General features: G+C 53.4%; 1 protein-coding gene across 2 annotated transcripts in view; it reads left to right on the top strand.

Annotated features, from left to right (window-relative positions):
* The window catches only part of NOS1 (nitric oxide synthase 1), a 60,689-nt gene that overhangs the window by 26,966 nt on the left and 17,476 nt on the right, over positions 1-16,247 (top strand). For both annotated transcript variants that reach the window (XM_077834803.1, XM_077834802.1), the window contains exons 4-15: positions 83-228; positions 882-1,044; positions 2,293-2,384; positions 3,895-4,036; positions 4,773-4,912; positions 5,463-5,637; positions 7,076-7,177; positions 8,296-8,490; positions 9,726-9,811; positions 14,170-14,314; positions 14,801-14,905; positions 15,577-15,635. In XM_077834803.1, coding sequence (XP_077690929.1) covers positions 83-228; positions 882-1,044; positions 2,293-2,384; positions 3,895-4,036; positions 4,773-4,912; positions 5,463-5,637; positions 7,076-7,177; positions 8,296-8,490; positions 9,726-9,811; positions 14,170-14,314; positions 14,801-14,905; positions 15,577-15,635 — 1,550 coding nt within the window. The remainder of the gene's footprint in view (positions 1-82; positions 229-881; positions 1,045-2,292; positions 2,385-3,894; positions 4,037-4,772; positions 4,913-5,462; positions 5,638-7,075; positions 7,178-8,295; positions 8,491-9,725; positions 9,812-14,169; positions 14,315-14,800; positions 14,906-15,576; positions 15,636-16,247) is intronic.

Genomic DNA, 16,247 nt, shown 5'->3' with positions numbered 1-16,247 from the left:
GCCCATCCTGTTGGCCATGTCAGCGTAACCAGTGGTGCATCCAGTAATCTATGGTTCATATGCGGCCCTTCCGTCCTTGCAGGCCAGTGCGTGCACAGAGCAGATCTGCATGGGCTCAATAATGACACCCACCCAGCATGTCCGGAAACCAGAAGACACCAGGACAAAAGAGCAGCTGCTCCCCTTGGCTAAGGACTTCATTGATCAATACTACTCCTCCATAAAGAGGCAAGTCTTCTGACACTCGCGGGTGGTGTTGCTGGTGGGTTTTTAACGGGAGCTACGCAGTGCAGTAAAATACCTCTGACTTGTTACCGTCAAAGCTGGGTGCAAACTCAGACTTGGTGGTGTGATCAAATTGCAGCGCCCAGAGTTAGCCGATAGTCGGATCACTAGCTCTGCACGCACCAGCTGCGTGCACACCCAACGGCCAGGCCATTTGAAATCCGTGCTAGCCTCCAAAGAGCACAAGACTGCAGACGTGCATTTATAGGTCCATAATGGTGCTGCTCTATGTTGGACAACCTTGTGCTTCCAGTGGTCTGCATCCGTGCTCTGTGTGTATGTCTAGCTGGGTACGCAAGCAGGTGTACATGCATGTGGCATACTGATCTGTCTGGAGACTGTCATGCACAGGTGCAGCCAGGGAGATTCCCTTCCACAGAATTCCATCCTACAATGTGGCATCTCAGAATCGGACCCGTGGCTCAGAGGGGAACTTTTGACCCCATAATAATCATGATTGGTCCAGAGTTACCTCCAGCTGGCACGTGTGTACGTGTACCGGAACCAGACTGCATACTTGTGTACAAACAGCATCCAGCGCTATCCGCTGCCCTACGAATTGGAGTTGGTCACTTCCCCTTTCCCCATGTTCACAGGTTTGGCTCCAAGGCCCACATGGAGAGGCTGGAAGAAGTGACCAAGGAGATTGAAACCACAGACACCTACCAGCTGCGGGACACAGAGCTGATCTACGGAGCAAAGCATGGCTGGCGCAATGCATCCCGCTGCGTAGGCAGGATTCAATGGTCCAAGCTACAGGTAAGCAGCAGAGTGCTCTGGCTACAGCTGGCAGATTGCTCTTAGAGGGATTGATGAGTATGGAAGGTAAATCCAGGGAGACCCGGCTGTTTCTCTGCGTGCTAAGGACACAGTGACTCATGCTTGTGGCTTTGGGCAGTAAATGTAAGGAACATGCCATCCTTTCACCAGGGTATCTGTAGGTGCAGAAGCTTGTTTGGAGGCTCTGGGAGGAGAGCGCTTTGGAAGGAAAGGTGCTCATGGGGGAGCATTGCATAGATGGTGGTGGAGGTGTCTGCATTTGAAATTGCAAAGCAGACTTTGGAGGTAACACTATCATCTTCCGCAATGTTCTGGGCTCCTACTTGCCACATGCTACTTTCAAACCTGTAGCCTTGCCGTGGATGGAGGCCACGGGGGGAAATCTCTGGTGAAGTCAAAGAAGCTATGCCAGGGTTGTATGGAGCCCCAGCCCCAATGTACTTTTGACTCAGAGTTGGGAGGGAGGCGTTGTCTGAGTGCATTTCTTCCAGTGACATTGGGCAGTGGCTGCAGTCTGAAGCCAGACCCAGCGGGCACACACATGAAGCCGTCACTCCAAAGCTGATGAGCAATTTCATACAGGGCCTCAACACGGTTTGGAGCTAGGAGGCCCAGCCTCTCTCACACAAAGTGAAGCTTCCTGCTGCTTTTGTTTTAATTAATGTCTGGGGGAGCACGTGACTGTGAAAAGGAAAGGACTGGCTACAGCCAGGCACAGTGCAGGCAGATGCTTGCAAGCGTCCCTGCACGGCTCTGCAAAGGAAGGTCAGTCCTAGCTTACCTTGGCACTCACCCCCTTCCCCTGTCATGCCACTGCCCCTCAATCCTGGCTTCAATCACTGATCTTTCGGCCCTGAGGCTCCCTTAAGAAGAGACTGCCAGAGCCAGAGCTGATGGTGGCTTTGGTTTGCTGGCCACGTGTGTCTGTTGCTCTTTAGGACGCTGGGGACTGCAGTAGGCTGACAGCACTGAACAAATTTCAAGCCTGGCTCACCCAGGATTTGAGTTTGGCTCCCCAGAGTGGAAAGGGCTGAGGTTCGAGGTGCTGAGATACTTCAGTGGCAGGGAGCATGTATGTGCTAGACACTGCATACAGCTAGCTAGATCCTCGTCTCTTCTATCGCGTCAGCCCCAGGGCTTTCCAGGGAGCTGGGCCTGCTCTGGAGGAGACGCAGGCTTCTTTAAGAACGAGCGAGTTCTGCAGACCATCCCTTTCAACTGTTGCAGGTGTTTGATGCCCGAGACTGCACCACAGCTCATGGGATGTTCAATTACATCTGCAACCACATCAAATACGCCACCAACAAAGGGAACCTCAGGTGAGTCCCCCGCCCAGGCCAAAGGAGGGAGCCCTGGCTCTCAATGGGAGGGGGCTGTTAACTTTTTAGATCTACTTAACGTTTGTGTTTATGGCTTGGAGTGAGAGTAGTGCTCTCTCCCAACCACCTGGCCCTGACCTAGGCCACGTGCCCTGGGAGCCTCTGACCTGCCATTAGTCGGAGACTCGGGGTCACAGGCTCCTTTGTGCTGCGTGTTTCTGATGCAGCTCTAACCGCGCCTTCCTTGTGCCCAGCCTCACCTTTTGCACAATGGCATACTCCCTGAGACCATTGACTCGCCACTCAGCTGGGGGGGGTGGAAGTGGGCTGAGCCACCAGCCCAAGCGTGAGGACAGACTGTCTCCCTGCTCTGGCCGGCTGTGAGCTGCCGTACCAGGTTCTGCAATAACTCGGGCCAGACTGAAGAGCCTTCCTGTGAACTGCTACAAATGCAGCATGCAGGCTCGTCCTTCACTTCCCTCCGGCAGAATGCTACCACGTGCCTGTGACTGAATCGCTGGAGCGTCCCACGTTCCGAGTTGGAGTGTCCGGATGCCGGGGGCAGGAGCTGCTGAGGGGACGGAAGGAGTGTCCCTCCTGTCCATCTTGCCTGCTCGTCCTTGGGCCAGTATTTCTTCCAGCTGTAGAGAAGCAATAAATTAAACCTCTCTGTTGCCCCTCTACCCACTCCACCTAAGGGCAGGAAGTAAAACTTAGCCCCAGGGCCCTCCTGGGCTACAAATGCTGAATTCTGCATCAAACCTGTGCGTGTTTAAGAGTGAATCGCAGTGTCCAATCGATCAGTATCCTAGCAATCATGACACTTAGTGCTTGTGATTTACCAAGGAGGGGAAGTATCAGTAGCCCCACTTCCCAGTGAGAGAGACTCACTCACTCTGCCCAAGGTTATGGAGTAAATCAGTGGTGGAGAAGGGAACAGAACCCAGGTCACCTGGTCCTGTGCTCTACCTGCTTGGCCACTCTGTCTCTAGTTGCTGAGCTGTAGAGAAACGTACAATGTATTTCTCCTGCTGTCTCTTGCTCCTCTCTCTTTCCTCACCCGCTGGATGGACCTCCCCTTCCTCCTCCCCCTTATTTTCTGGTGGCCTGTTTGAGCTATAGGCTCATAGGTCACTGGAGCGAAGGGAAACCACTGAAAAGGAGATGAATTTGCCAATGAAACAGAACTCTCCCTCTGCCCCCACTACCTGGTCTGCAGACAGGACTGTTCATCTCAGGGGGCACACCCACATCCATAAGGCACAATGGTAGTAGCTGGAAAATCAGTTGGAAAGCGGGCTCTTCTGTTTCCCTGGCAGGTACGGAGGTTAATCTGGTCTCGGGCATGTTCACAAGCACAAACCATGCGGCAGAAAGCATAGCGGGAATGCTGGCAAGGGCTGTCCATCATCCCATGCAACCCCGCTCAATCTCTGCAATGAGCACATGCCCTCCCGGCTGCCGCCTTTCACATCGCTAATGCCAGCGCCTTCCCATCCGTTCCTTTCAGGTCTGCCATCACCATATTCCCCCAGAGGACGGATGGCAAGCACGACTTCCGAGTCTGGAATGCCCAGCTCATCCGCTATGCTGGCTACAAGCAGCCAGACGGTACCATTCTGGGGGACCCAGCCAACGTGGAGCTCACAGAGGTAAGCAGTGCAAAAGAAAAAAAAATGAAAAAAATCCATCCTTCCCAGGTCAGTGTCCAGCAGGGGAGTGCACCACAGCTGACCTCCCAGGGTGCTCAGATAGGATGGGGACAGCTGCATATTCTACTACAGTGTTTTAGTCCATCTAGGAGACCCACTCTGATTTGCTTTGCTTTGCTTTTCCCAAGACAGGTCATGAGATGCTCTGTAGTACCACTAGAGGGATCCTTAGTATTGCCGTGTGAACTTGTATTTGTGCTTGTGTGTTCATGCACCACTGCCCTCTGCAGGGTGGAATCAGAACTTCTCACTTGTGTTTCACAGTCTCTGTACTGCTACAGACTAACAACACTGTAGCTCAGACAGTGGTTTGGAGCAGGAGGTCCAGGTTCTAAACTTGCTGTCACCTGCAGGTCCCAGGTGGCTCATGGCACACCACACAGTGACAAGTGTGAAGTCCTAAGTGGCCGGGGATTTCTTCCCATAGCCAGTCTCTGTGCACCATAATGAGAATGTGCTTATCACCTACCTCTTGACTGCAGAACGCTCTCCTATTAGCTCACACGTGGCTCAGACTCAGTGGAGACATCCCTTATTAAAACAAAAAAGTACAAGAGACTACTGTTGCACTTAACAGCCTACCGCTTTGCAATTCCCACATCCGGCTCACAGTGTCTGAGAGAGTGCTGGGCAGCCAGGTTGGCGAGAATATTTTGTGAACTCTGTTTGGCTGCAGATCTGCATCCAGCAAGGGTGGAAGGCTCCCAAGGGGCGATTTGATGTCCTGCCGCTCCTCCTCCAGGCCAACGGCAATGATCCCGAGCTCTTTGAGATCCCCCCGGAGCTGGTGCTGGAAGTACTCATCAGGCATCCCAAGTAAGCTAGAGCGCGTCCGGGTGCCGCTGTGGGGGAGGTTCTGCAGAATTCTGCTCTGCTGGAACCACCTACGCCTTCTCACAGTGTACGGCACGGCCTTTCCTGTGGCCTTGCCCGGGGGGCTAAATGGGATGGGGGGCACTTTCAGACCTAGAGTCCCACCAGCATGGAGTTGTGCCCATTTCTGCCAGTTGGTGCAACCCTTAGAGCTTCCTTCCCCTCGGTATGGAAAAACTGACACGGGCTTGAAAACCAGTGACCCTGGTCCCTTTCTCATGGATGGATGGCAGGGCTGCTCTCGCATCACTTCAGTTTCTCCTGTCCCTCTGCCCTGAGCCTCCTGCCATTCGCCTGTTCTCCCCGCCCCGCCCCACAACTCCCCTGCTGTGCTCGTTCCCAGGAAGGTTCTGATGGTTGCTGAGAACTGACTTGTAGTAAGACAAAGCTGCCTTCAGGCTTCTGTGGAATGACTGTTAGGGGTAAATGCCCCCTTTGTTCCCCTCCCCGTGAGGATCCAGCAACCCGGCTGACCCCACTGTGTGCTCGGCAGGTTTGCCTGGTTTAAGGACCTGGGGCTGAAGTGGTATGGTTTGCCGGCGGTGTCCAACATGCTGCTAGAGATCGGAGGCCTGGAGTTTACTGCCTGCCCCTTCAGCGGCTGGTACATGGGCACTGAGATCGGAGTCCGCGATTACTGTGATAACTCTCGCTACAACATGCTGGAGGTAACCCTGCCCTCGGCTATTGCCTGCCTTGCCTTGGGGCAGCTGTGGGGCTGGCGGGGGTGCTTTGGGGTGTACAGAGCTACTGGGAGCAGAGCACCATGCTGGGTGCGTCCCTGCTTTGTGGGGGACAGTAAAGGAAACTGAAGGGCTGCCTTAAATAAGCTCTGAAGATAAAGGTGAATTCCAGCCATGCTGCCACATCAGGGCAATGTGCCCCGGGGAGCCCTGGGCCCAGCAAGTCCCTGGTATGTTACTTGGGGTGGGGAAAGTGGAAGAAACGTTGGTACTAAACACACCCAGATTGGGGCTTCCCCACCCCATGCTGAGGAGTCCATGGGGGGAACTCTGATGCTCCTCCCCCCACACCCAGCCAGCTCTGCAGCTTCCCTTGGAGACCTGGGGGTGCTACACACGGCTCACTCCTCTCCCCATCCTCTTTCAGGTGCCCTGCCCCATCGTGGAGCCGTGCCTGCTGTCAAGATGGCCTTCAGTGGCTCAGGGCATGGGGAAGCAGGGCACAAACCCCAAATCGGCTGTGACTTCTATAGCCCGGGCTAAGCACTGGGGATCTTTCAGTTATGCTTCGTTATCCTTGCCCCTCAGAGTCCCAGCAGCATAAAGAGACAGTCCCTTCTTGGTAGGGCCTTTTTTCCTTTCCCCCTTTGCTCATTGAGCAGCAAACTCAGCTGATGGAAGGAATTCACTGGCATCACTCCTCTTCATGGTGGAGTAAGAGCAACCAGCGAAGCCTTTTGTCCACTTCAGTGTTCCACGATAGTTCATCTGGGGTCGATGGACCTTGCTTGTGGGGCAGGACGTATCGTCTTCTGTTAGAGATCAGCACTTTACACGTGTTAATGTCTCTCTCCTGTCTGGCAGTGGTAACAGCCACAAACACTTGCAGTACAAAAGGCTCAGCTGTTGCCTTATACCAGGGGCTACAGCTGTTACACGTGAGATTCGTGCAGGCAGCGACTCACACGCGTTCCGTAACGTCGAAACACTCGGCACAGGGTTAGAACTAACGCCCGGTTTAACAACCCTACCACCCAGGCGAACCAGCCAGGCTCCAGCTCTGTATTTGTCAGTATTCCAGTGAGGCCTGGGGACCTGGGCATGAGCTGGCACCTGGCCTGCCAGCATCACACCTGCCCTCCCCGCTGCAATTGCCCAGAGCCCCTGTGCGAGGCTGGGCACAGCCAAGCCCTGACTGTTCAGGAGGGAACCGGGCCAGCGGGATGAGGTTCTGTGAGACAAGCAGGTCCTTTGCCCTGATCCATACCCAGCAGCCTTGCCTCCAGTCATGGAAGTTCTCCATCAGATGCGGAGATGGGGCCTTGCCTTCCCTTAGCTCGCTCCCTAGGGCAGAGACCTTTTCAGACCTTGCCTTGCGGCCAGGACTGAGCCCACGCTCACCGATTACTGCGCGTCTTTGCAGGAAGTAGCCAAAAAGATGAACCTGGACATGAGGAAAACCTCGTCACTGTGGAAAGACCAGGCGCTGGTGGAGATTAACATCGCTGTTCTGTACAGCTTCCAGGTACTCGAGGGGCAGGACTTGCTGCTGCTGGAGCTTCAGCACAGGCATCTCCAAGGCTTTGGGGTTGGGGATGAGACTGGCCCCGTCAGGAACTGGCGTGGGAAGGGGCCATAGAGAGATCTGCCCCAGGGCCTCAGCAACTAGTGGTTTAACATGCTTTCATGCGGCACTGTCCTGACACGGAGGTGAGGGTGACTAAAGTCTGGGCAGTGCTGCTCAGGAGGGGCTATGCCACCTTTGGGCCCTCCCTAATTCGGGGTTGTTCCAGGTGCCGGGGTTGCCCCCAATGGAATTTAGCACGCTCCGGCCACTGGGCCCGGCACCGACGGGTGGTGTAGGGCTGTCTGCATCAGCCCTGTGCAAGCTTTTCCCTGGGGGAATTTCCAGCTCCTTTACATGGCATGAGTGGCACAAAAAGGGTCAAGGATCTGGCCCTGGGTATCCACATTTTGATTTAAAGGGATTTGAGATTTTGTCTCATCCAAGCCAAAACTAGTGATTGGGGCAGAATACTGCTTGGCACCAGGCGAACAAGGAGAATATCTCTCCACCTTAGTGTGTCTGCTCTGGGAGGGCAGGGGATACACACGGGTAATATCTCTCTTAGCCAGCTGCATCTTCCAGCAGCTGTTTTCCTGGGAGTTTTATACGAGTGAGCTGGGAGAACTGTCCTAGAGGAAGGGAACAGTGGCTGGTCCCAGAGCTGGACTCCAAGGGTAACAATGACCTTTGACCAGCCCACAGCAGAGCTTAGGAGATTCAGGGTCCCTTCTACCTGTCAACCAGCTCAGCATAATCAAATGTTCCACTGTGAAGGCTGTCTCCTCAGTCAGACCCCGCCAATGGGCCCTTCCAGTTGGTTCCTCACGCCCCATTGCCACTGCTGGACATCTTCCATTGGAAGGAGGAACTGAGCTTTCAGCCTTTGACTTCTCCTAGACAGAAGCCGATTGTTGTCCTAATGTCCCCTGCAGTTCTTGGTGGGGATGCTCCTTTTTAGCCCTCACGGCAGACTCGGCTCCCAGCCCAGGGTCCTCATGCTGCCTCCCGACTCCTGTCCTCACTGCCCAAGGAGCATTAGCCTGCAGTTACTACTGGCTCTCTCCTCCCTCCAACAGAGCGACAAGGTGACCATTGTGGACCATCACTCAGCCACAGAGTCCTTCATCAAGCACATGGAGAATGAGTATCGCTGCCGTGGGGGGTGCCCGGCTGACTGGGTGTGGATCGTCCCACCAATGTCCAGCAGCATCACCCCGGTCTTCCATCAGGAAATGCTCAACTATCGGCTCACGCCCTCCTTCGAGTACCAGGTACTATCCATAGCCGGGCTTCTGCCGGTGCCACACACCCTGCCCCTCGCACACAAGGGTGCCATGATAGGCAGGGGCAGCAGGATCTACGTCTCCACCCCAGCTGTGGACTGGCTCTGCATTCCAACAGTTGTTCCTCTGCAAGGCGGTGGTGCTTGTTAACAAGCCTGATTGTTACAAGGCATCAAGGTATAATCAGAGTCAGGTTTGCAGACCCCCTGCACAAGTTGCCTTCCCCCAGGGATGGTGGCTCTTTGCATCTCTGCCAGAGCCCGGAGAATCATCACGGTCCCATCTTGAGCCCTTCATCCCAGCAGAGCACCTTCTGGAGCTCATCGGCCCTGCTCCTCAGTCAGCCGCGGGGGGCTGCTGTCGGCCCCTGCCAGTCACCCCTTCCCTTCCTCCGCCATCTAGCAAACGAGCAAGCTGCTTCTGCCAGCTTGGGGATGGAAAATCTGACTCTGGTCTCCCGCCTGGGTGTGCAGAGCATAAGCACTAGGACACAATGTTAGCAACAGAGCACTGAGCCCTTCAAAGAATGGGACAAGGGACCCTGAGCAGATGTACCTTCATTCACCGAATGTCTGTGCGGCTGCGGCTTTCGTTCAGTGTGGCCATTAGTCTAGATCCCATAAGGAATCACCAGGAAAGGGAGCCATTTGTTCATCTGTATTCTCCATCTCCCATGAGCCCAGAGCATTCCCTGCCTTGATTGCGGAAATGGCACTCGGTCCACAGGAACTGCGCAGCCATTGATCCTTTTACCTAGCCTCCACCCCTTATTGAGGCCCTTTGGAAAAGTGGAGGGGTGCATTCCTGCATCTCCCTGCTGACAACACTCCCTGGGACAGCCTCATTTCCAGGAGGCACAAAGGGCCTGGTCCTCCACCATGTTGTTACAAGCCAGCAACACCCTCGCTGCCTTGCGACAGCATGTTGAAACCCTGGGGCATCCAGCCATACCTCAAAGACATGGGCATCTCTAGAGAGGGTCATCTCCAAGCTTAAATAGCTGGGTTGTGGAGGGTAGGATGGGACTACAGACCAGCCCCCAAAATAAAGACCGATGAAGAGGGTCTGAGGCCAGCTGGTCCCTAGCAATCGGGTGTTGTGAATGTCTCTAAACAAGTGGTCTTTACAAGCGAATGCAATTCCATTGCCGGGCCCCACAGACCTGGCACTTGTTGAATAACACAGCTCTGTCCCTCAGCTGATGACCCTCTTTTTCCTCCTAGCCTGACCCTTGGAACACGCACATCTGGAAAGGGGTCAATGGGACGCCTACCAAAAAGAGAGCCATCGGTTTTAAAAAGCTGGCCAAGTAAGTGCCCGGGAGTAGCTATCCCCACACACCAGGAGCCAGAGCACTGAGATGCGGCACACAGATCATTTACTGTTCAGATTCTGTGAGGTGGGGCTGCCGTGTGCTACTTGAATTACTGCTGCGTGGGCAGCTCCTCGCCCACCAGGATTCCCCCATTGTCTTTTGAAGGCCTCTCCTTTTGCAATGTCATCTTGTGTGGCCCAGGAGAGAGGTGCCTGGAGAGGTGGGCAGCATTTGGGGTCTGCCACTGGAGCAGTAAATGGGAGGGTGAAGGTATAAAATAGCTAAAAATCCTCATCGGGTCTCTTCCCACAAATCAGTTCATTCTCCAGCAATGTCTCTCTGGTTGTTCCAGCACTTGGAGAGAGACTTCAAATGGCTCCTCTTCCTTCCTCTCTCTGGGGTTATAAGGCCTGATTCTCCTTTCTTCTCCCCCATGACAATGATGTAACTCTGTTGCTGATACTCCCAGTTAGCGCTGGTATAAGTGAGAGGAAACTCGTGCCCACAGAATCCTTTTCTTTGCTATTTGGGATGCTTCAGCCAATCACTCCCCTGCAGTTCGTGGGGACCGAACCCTTTGTCAGTGTGAAAGGAGAATGGCATGCAGAGCCTTTATACATATGGACATAAGAGATGGGCTCAAACTAGGATCCTGGCTCTGGACAGCCCTTGACATTTTGGAATCGAAACTTGGGTCCATATTTCACAGCTAGTCCCCATCCCTTCCATGGGCAGAACAAGCCCCCTAGAGCTAGATACCCCGAAATGCTGAGCAGGGATCTGCCCAACTGAGCTGAGCAACTTTGGACAATCTTGGTATTTTATTCCTGGTCTGGAAGCCTCCCCACCATGGGGGTGGGGTTGGGGGAGATGTCCCAAGAGGGGAGGCAGAGTGGCCTAGTGGAGAAAGCGGTGGATTAGGACTCAGGAGACTTGTGTTCTATTTCTGGATCTACTCCTGGCCTGCTGGGTCACCTTGGGCAAGCCACGGCATGCCTCTGTGCCTCGGTTTCCCCCATCTATAAAATGAGGAGGAGAATACTGACCTCCTTTGTGAAGTGCTTTGAGATCTACTGATGGAAAAGCACTGTATAGGAGCTAGGTGATATTATTATTAGCCAGTAACATGCGCGTTATGTCACAGGCAACCTGGCCATGGTCAATGATGCTACACAATCATCTAAACACTGCTAAGCCGGTGCCCCTGTTGTTGTGATTCTATTCTCATCCGATGTCCCCCAGCCCTTCCATTAAGTTAGTTTCCATGGTTGCGTCCATGAAGCCACCACACCATGAATACATTCTTGGGGCCAGTGCCTGGCACATGGGTTTCAGCGGGAGTCTGGGGGAGGTAGAGGGTTCGAAAAGATTAAGTGAGCTATTAAGTTAGAAGAGGACACAATGGCTGTTAATTATAGCTACTCTGTGTGTGAGTACGTAATTGATAAACAGCTTTATAAAATGTGAACTTGGCAGGTAGGATTTTTAAATAATATCCCCTCCATTGTTCTTGGTGTGTAGGTGGTTTCAATTTTTTTTTGTCAATTTACCATTAATTCCGCCTGGCTCTGAGCTAATCTGCTTTTTGCCTGCTCCCGCGCACAAGATGGGAACGGTTGAGCGAGCAAAACATTCCTGACCAGGTGGGGTTTCATTACAAGATGATTTAGATGCTGTCCAGAACTGGTTGAAAAGGAGCCAGACAGTTCATCTCTCAGCTTCCTCCTAGACCCATCTGTACTTTTGCTAAGATCTGATCAGTGCCAGGGCCGGGGGGAGGCCAGTGGCATCTGAAATGAGTGGGTGCAATTGACATGGAAGGGTGAACTCAGGAGCCATGTTATAGCAGCAGGTAACAACCAGAATGAATCAGACTGAAAGCAGGATAGGAACCGCCCAGAGGCGAGTACCTTGAGACCATATTGTGGGGGGGCAAAGAAATCCAGTTCAGGCATTTCCTTTACCACATTCCAAAAAATCTCCTCTCTGTCTGAAACCAGGGCAGATTTTGATAGTGGACACCCTTCACCTGTAACCACGTCGGTGAGGGGGGAGGAGGGGAAGGGCTGGGCTTCCCTAATCAATTCTCATTGACGGGTCTCTCCCTGAAGCATCCAATGTAGCTGCAACTGGCTCCCCATCAATGCACGTCTGCTCTGATGAGAGCACTAGAATCTCACCAGGCTGTTGGAGCAGGGCTGACACTTATCAGACTTTACGTTGTGTTCCCATTTGGGCAACCGTGACTTTTTCAACCCACCTCTCAACTGTCAACAAACTAAATCAAGCTGCCACGATTTCCGTGGCGTCTCCGTACCGAGATGCCGTGGCTGATTCTGCCTGGTGTGCTGCAAGAGACACTGGCTGGATCGGGGCCCCGGCTCTAGCCTGCCATTTTGATGGATCCGTTTACAAACTTGGTGTGACTTTAGAAAAAAGAGAAAATGTTGAATATTTTTGAAAGCAGAACTCCAGTCCCTGCAACCCAGCTCTTATGAGTAACTCTGCCATAACAAACAAGCGTGGACAGCGTTGTATTCGTGGCCTTACAGTGCAATAAGAAATCTGTCTCTGCTACACTTTTTTTGCCCCATATTTTCCACAGTTGCTACCAGCACTGGCAGGGGCAGAAGCACTAGTGTGGACAGAGTGGTGATGGCCACTGATGTGGTAGGTGCGGTGTCATGCTGGGTGTGTCTATATGGGAGCTGGAAGGTCGGGAAGACACACACGTGCTAGCGTTGATCAAGATAGCATGCTAAGAATGGAGAGTAGCAAGCGGGATGAGTCACCCCAAATACGTGCGTGCTGTCTCAGACCGGATGGTACTCCAGATGCCCAGCCCTTCCTGCTACTTGCACCACTGCATAGACTCATGGAAGATCAGGGTTGGAAGGGACCTCAGGAGGTCATCTAGTCCAACCCCCTGCTCAAAGCAGGACCAATCCCCAATTTCCCCTCCCCCCGGATCCCTAAATGGCCCCCTCAAGGATTGAACTCACAACCCTGGGTTTAGCAGGCTAATGCTCAAACCACTGAGCTATCCCTCCCCCCAGAAGCTATACTGCTATTTTTAGCACACTAGCTCAATCAGAGCTAGCGCAGTATGTCTACTCCAGCTGGCAATGACACCTCCAGCTGCAGCGTCGACCTACCCGGAGAGCTGCTCTGAGCTAGGTTAGAGGACACAGGGCCTGAAACACGAGTGGTCCCCTGTCCACACTAGTGCTCGAGCTGGTGGAGATGAACCAACGGTAGTAATGGTGGAAAATTCTGGGGCAAAAGGAGTTTTTATATAGACAAAGCTAATGGGTGCAGCTGCTCAAGGAAATAGATTCCTGCTGCAGAAAACGAAAGGCAGGTGGTTAGAGCCCCTGTCCTGCAACCATTTAAAGGGGAGTAAGTTGGCTCCTGGGGGTGATCCCCATGAGACTGTTCCCACAAGTCAATTTATGCCCATAGGTGCTGTACCCACTGGGACATGACGGTGATCAAAATGCAGGGTTTTAAGTGAACAGACACCCTGGCTGATTGGGGAGAGGTGCAGGTTCAATTTAGTTAATAATCCACACTATTCCCAGAGCAGCCCAGGCCAGATGTAAGTCCTGGGCCCAGTGCACCGGGAAGGAAGTGTGTGTTTTTTCTTATTCTAACAAACTCAAAAGACTTGTTGACTTCCCTGTTCTCGGAAACAAAGAAACAAGCCACTTCCCAGATACTGTCTGGGGCGTGCACGAGTGCAAGATACAAAACATTTTCTGGAGGTCTGAGATCTGACAACATGAGAGCGCAAGCTGGCAGGCTTCCCTTAGAGCCAGCAGCACACTGGTGTGTTTCCATAGGCAGCAGGGGACTGGTTCCCACTGCCTTGAGCCCTGTGCAGTTACTTACAGCTGGGCAGAGCGTCAAAGGCTGCCTCTCCACCAATGTTCCCTCTAATTTTTGACAGGCCGTGTGCGCAAAAAATTTCTTCTGTGCAAATTGTTGTGCTTCTGTGCAAATTTTTGTGCACGCAGTGTTTCGCCGTGTGCGCGGGGTTTAGGATCTGTGCGTTTGCACACGCGCTCAGCTTAGAGGGAACAGTGCTCTCCACCCAGGCAGGGGTCTCCAGCCGCCTCGCATGGCTGTAAATCGTGGCTGAGTGGGGCGCAGTGGCTGTTTAAAACCATTCCTCTTACTTTTCCCCAGACTCTAGAACTCTCACCCCACGTTGTGAACTAATAACTCCCCCGTGATCACACAGCCATGCTTGAAATCCAGGAGAGAGAGAGAGACAGGGGGAGATGGGGGGGAATTGCATACTGGGCTTCTCATGTCCAAGTATCTTATCAAGTCTTCTACTTGCTTCCCAGAGCCGTGAAGTTCTCTGCCAAGCTGATGGGGCAGGCAATGGCCAAGAGGGTCAAAGCGACCATCCTCTATGCCACGGAAACGGGGAAGTCCCAGGTCTATGCAAAAACCTTATGTGAAATCTTCAAGCACGCTTTCGATGCCAAGGTAGCGTTACCAGCTCTCTGCCCATGGAGAACAGTGCACGGGACTATGTGGCTTACGTACACCAGGCCCAATGCAACGAGTTGCTGGGCTCCCTTGACTCCCAGGGACTTTCCTAGGAATTGCAGGCCCACAGCACCTTGCAGGATTGGGCCTGGGACCGGTTAAGGGACCGAGGCCTGGATGCCAAAGAAGCTGCCTTCAATTTGAACACGTTTGGAGAGGCTTGTGGGCCCAGTTTTGCCCTCTGTTACCCATTTAGCCCCATGGAAGTCCCCAAGGAGAGCAGAATTTGTCTCTCCCTTAAGTCTCTGGGCCTCCTCCCTTAGCCTTATAGATGGGATCTCAGTGCCAAGTTCTCTGCCAGATCCTCGGGCCGATGGTAGAACTGCACAGAGGCTTTGGCCCCTAGCTGTAAAGCCCAGACAGCTGAATGGCAGTGAGTCTCCCTGTGCAAGGGGCTACTACCAGCATCTCTGTCTGTCTCAGGTGATGTCCATGGATGAGTACGACATAGTCCACCTGGAACACGAAACCCTCGTCCTGGTGGTCACAAGCACCTTTGGCAACGGAGACCCACCAGAGAATGGGGAGGTAGGAAAGACTTGAGAACTATCCCAGTACCGCACATGGCAGTAATGGTGGGGCAGGGGGAGTGGCACCCACCTGTAGGCCCATTCATTGCGGAGAGCGGGAATCATAGTGCAGTGGTCAAAGTACATAGCTGGGCATCACGGGACCTGGGTTCTGTCCCAAACCTGCCCCCCACTTGCTGTGAGACCTAAAGTTTGCCTTAGTTTTCCCATCTGTAGAATGGGAGAACATCTGCCTTGCCCCCAGGGAGGCTGTGAGGTTTAATTAATTAAAAGCCTGCTCTAGATCCCATCAAAGTCAGTGAAAGGGGTTGGATCAGGCCCTAGAGTCCATCAAAGTCAGATTCAGTGGGTTGGATCAGGCCCTCAGTGCTTAGAGACCCTTTGATGTACCTCACCATACAAGGGCAAATTATTATTAACCTGCGGATGTGCTTGGTGCTGTATGAACCCTCAAGGCTCTGGTCCTGGCCCCAGTGGGCTTACAGAGCAATAGATGAGTTCTGTCCCAGTGCACGGGGCAGATGCCCCACGGCTGGGTCCCACTGGTGAAAGCAGGTGGGGGCCTCTAAAGCAGGATGGTGCAGCCACCCGGACCCACACTTACATTTGGGTGTCCTGTACGACAGTCTGTGGAAGTGACGGCCCTGCTGTGTTTCTCTCTCTCTCTAGAAATTCGGCTGCGCGATGATGGAAATGAGGAATCCCAACTCTCACCTGGAAGAGAGGAAGTAAGAGACTCAGACAAGAGCCCTGCCTCACTCCCACCACAGCAGAGCTGGCCCGTCCCTGGGGAACCAGGCACCACATCCATCCCTTGGGTTAGCTGGCCTCTATCCCAACAGAGGTTGCACGTTTATGGCCTGGGGAGGGACTCGTGTGTACTCAGGCAGCCGGTCCTAGCACTGGCCTTTCCCCTCTGGACCAGGCTGAGGTCACAGGTGAAACAAACCTTGGCAATTTCACTCCACTCCACTGCCATCCAAAACTGGCTTCTGGGTCTGTAGGGACCCAAGCAAGAGACCAGGTCAGGTGGGCTCTGCTGAGGGAGAAGAATGCAGCCTTCTGAGGGGGTGTGGAACTGGGCCTGGTATATCCTGTGCTTTGCTAGATGAGGGGGAGAACCAGGTCAAGAGCTGCCTGGTGGCCCTCCCAGAAGAACAGGACTCCGGACAGTTGCTTGTATGTAAAGCTGATCCAGAATTCCAGTGTTTGGAGGATTGCAGTGCAGGCCTGGCTCTAGGGCAATGAGTCTATATACCTTCCCTGGCATGAAATCCCCTTGCATGTCATCCCCTTTCCTCCCTCCAACAAGACACTGGGTCTAGCCCAGCAGAAGTTCC

This window comes from Eretmochelys imbricata, chromosome 15, assembly GCF_965152235.1.
Source record: "Eretmochelys imbricata isolate rEreImb1 chromosome 15, rEreImb1.hap1, whole genome shotgun sequence".
NCBI lineage: Eukaryota > Metazoa > Chordata > Testudines > Cheloniidae > Eretmochelys > Eretmochelys imbricata.
This window is presented reverse-complemented; position numbering and strand designations above follow the sequence as displayed.